General features: G+C 63.8%; 1 protein-coding gene and 1 long non-coding RNA gene across 2 annotated transcripts in view; both read left to right on the top strand.

The window, feature by feature from the left end:
* Nucleotides 1–128, top strand: part of LOC120510139 — a 2,050-nt gene extending 1,922 nt beyond the window's left edge. Inside the window, exon 3 of the long non-coding RNA XR_005629425.1 lies at nucleotides 9–128. This is a non-coding gene — a long non-coding RNA (uncharacterized LOC120510139). The remainder of the gene's footprint in view (nucleotides 1–8) is intronic.
* Nucleotides 1–2,083, top strand: part of TUFM (Tu translation elongation factor, mitochondrial) — a gene marked incomplete at its 5' end in the record, with an annotated part of 11,217 nt that extends 9,134 nt beyond the window's left edge. The window contains 3 exons of the mRNA XM_039725636.1: nucleotides 340–491; nucleotides 1,208–1,327; nucleotides 1,803–2,083. Coding sequence (XP_039581570.1) covers nucleotides 340–491; nucleotides 1,208–1,327; nucleotides 1,803–1,976 — 446 coding nt within the window. The remainder of the gene's footprint in view (nucleotides 1–339; nucleotides 492–1,207; nucleotides 1,328–1,802) is intronic.
* Between the last annotated feature and the right edge of the window lie 469 nt (nucleotides 2,084–2,552).

Here is a 2,552-nt window from a genome sequence, read left to right as displayed (position 1 = left end):
TATTTTAGGGATTGAGATGTTCCACAAGAGCCTGGAGGTGGCCGAGGCCGGGGACAACCTGGGGGCGCTGCTGCCCCATAGAGCCTGAACCCTGCCCCATAGAGCCTGAACCCTGCCCCATAGAGCCCAGAATCCCCACATCCAGCCCCATAAATCCTGTATTTCCCAGGGATTGAGATGTTCCACAAGAGCCTGGAGGTGGCCGAGGCCGGGGACAACCTGGGGGCGCTGCTGCCCCATAGAGCCCAAACCCTGCCCCATAGAGCCTGAACCCTGCCCCATAGAGCCCCAACCCTGCCCCATAGACCCCACAAACCCCACAAACCCCACATTTTGTAGGGATTGAGATGTTCCACAAGAGCCTGGAGGTGGCCGAGGCCGGGGACAACCTGGGGGCGCTGCTGCGGGGGCTGCGGCGCGAGGACGTGCGCCGGGGCATGGTCGTGGCGCAGCCGGGGACGCTGCAGCCCCAGCAGAAGGTGGAGGCGCAGGTGGGCCAGGGCACCTGGGGGCAGGGTTTGGGGTTTGGGGTTTGGGGGGCTGGATTTGGGGTTATTTGGGGCAGGATTTGGGGTTATTTGGGGCAGAATTTGGGGTTATTTGGGGCAGGATTTGGGGTTTGGGGCAGGGTTTGGGGTTGTGGAGGCGCAGGTGGGCCAGGCTGGAGCTGGGTTTGGGGTTTGGGGCTGGATTTGGGGTTTGGGGCAGGGTTTGGGGTTATTTGGGGGGCAGGACTTGGGGCAGGATTTGTGGCAGGTCTGGGATATGTTTGCCAGGATTTAGGACAAGATTTGGGGCAGGCTTTGGGGTTATGTCAGGCAGGATTTGGGGCAGGATTTAGGACAGGTTTTAGGGCAGGATTTGGGGTTATGTGGGACAGGATTTGGAGCTGAATTGGGATTATTTGGGGCAGGATTTGGGACAGGTTTTGGGGCAGGATTTGGGGTTGTGTGAGGCAGGATGCGGGGCAGGAGTTGGGGTTATTTAGGGCAGGATTTGGAGGAGGATTTGGGGTCGTGGGGGGCAGGGTTTGGGGGCAGAATTTGGGGTTATGGGGGACTGGATACGAGGCCAGATTTAGGGCAGGATTTGGGGTTTGTGGGGCAGGATTTAGGATTATGGGGGGGTGGATATGGGGCAGGATTTGGGGCAGGATTGGGGTTATTTGGGGCACCCCCAGACCAGCTGTTAACCCTTTCCCCCCCAGGTGTACGTGCTGTCCCCGCAGGAGGGCGGGCGCCACAAACCCTTCGTGTCCCACTACGCGCCCGTCATGTTCTCGCACACGTGGGACATCGCCTGCAGGGTGCTGCTGCCCCCCGGCAAGGTCTGGGGGGGCTGGGGGGGTATTTGGGGGGCCTTGGGGTTTACAGGATTTATAGGATGTGTGAGGTTTATGGGATCTATAGGGCTGATCTAACAGGATCTATGGGGTCTCTGGGTCTCACCCCACACATTTGTGCCCCCCAGGAGCTGGTGATGCCGGGCGAGGACGCGGCGCTGGGGGATCTGTGGGGTTTACAGGATTTCAGGATCTCTGGGATCTGTGGGGTTTTTGGGGTCCCTCTAACGGGATCTATGGGGTCTGTGGGGTTTATGGGATCTATAGGGCTGCTCTAACGGGATCTGTGGGTCTCTCCTGCCCCACAGGAGCTAGTGATGCCGGGCGAGGACGCGGCGCTGGCGCTGCTGCTGCGGCATCCCATGGGGGGGCAGTGCTGGGGGGCTGTGGGGTCTGTGGGGTTTTTGGGGTCCCTCTAACGGGATCTGTGGGTCTCACCCCACACGTTTGTGCCCCACAGGACCTGGTGATGCCGGGCGAGGACGCGGCGCTGGCGCTGCTGCTGCGGCAGCCCATGGTGCTGGAGCGGGGGCAGCGCTTCACCCTCAGGGACGGCTCCCGGACCATCGGCACCGGCGTGGTGGCCAAGGTGCTGCCGCTGGGGGAGGGGGACGCCGACGTCAACTGGGGCTGACCCTCCCCCACACCGGGCTGACCCCTCCCCCCACTGACAGCGACGTCAGCTGGGGCTGACCCCTCCCCCACACCGGGGGCTGACCCTCCCCCCACTGCTGGGGCTGACCCCTCCCCCCACTGACAGCGACGTCAACTGGGGCTGACCCCTCCCCCACTGCTGGGGCTGACCCCTCCCCCACACCGAGATCTGCTGGGGCTGACCCTCCCCCACACCGGGGGCTGACCCCTCCCCCACACCGGGGGGCTGACCCTCCCCCACACCGGGGGCTGACCCCTCCCCCACACCGGGGGGCTGACCCTCCCCCACACCGGGGGCTGACCCCTCCCCCACACCGGGGGGCTGACCCTCCCCCACATAACCCCTCCCCCACCCAAAACAAGTTCGGCCCCTCCCCCTCTGAGAAGGGTCAGCCCCTCCCCCACCCCAAAGGGGGGATGGGACAATTCGCCCCTCCCCCACCCGAAGGTGGGCGGGGTCAGCTCCCGGGGGGGCGTGGCCGCCCCTCCCCCACCCTTGGCCCCTCCCCCAATAAAGGCTCCGCCCCTTTTTTGTTTTGGTTTTTTTTTTCCATTT

This window comes from Passer montanus, unplaced genomic scaffold (genome assembly GCF_014805655.1).
Source record: "Passer montanus isolate IOZ18808 unplaced genomic scaffold, ASM1480565v1 scaffold553, whole genome shotgun sequence".
Classification (NCBI taxonomy): domain Eukaryota; kingdom Metazoa; phylum Chordata; class Aves; order Passeriformes; family Passeridae; genus Passer; species Passer montanus.
Note: the sequence above shows the minus strand (reverse complement) of the source record. Positions and strands in the feature narration are given on the sequence as shown.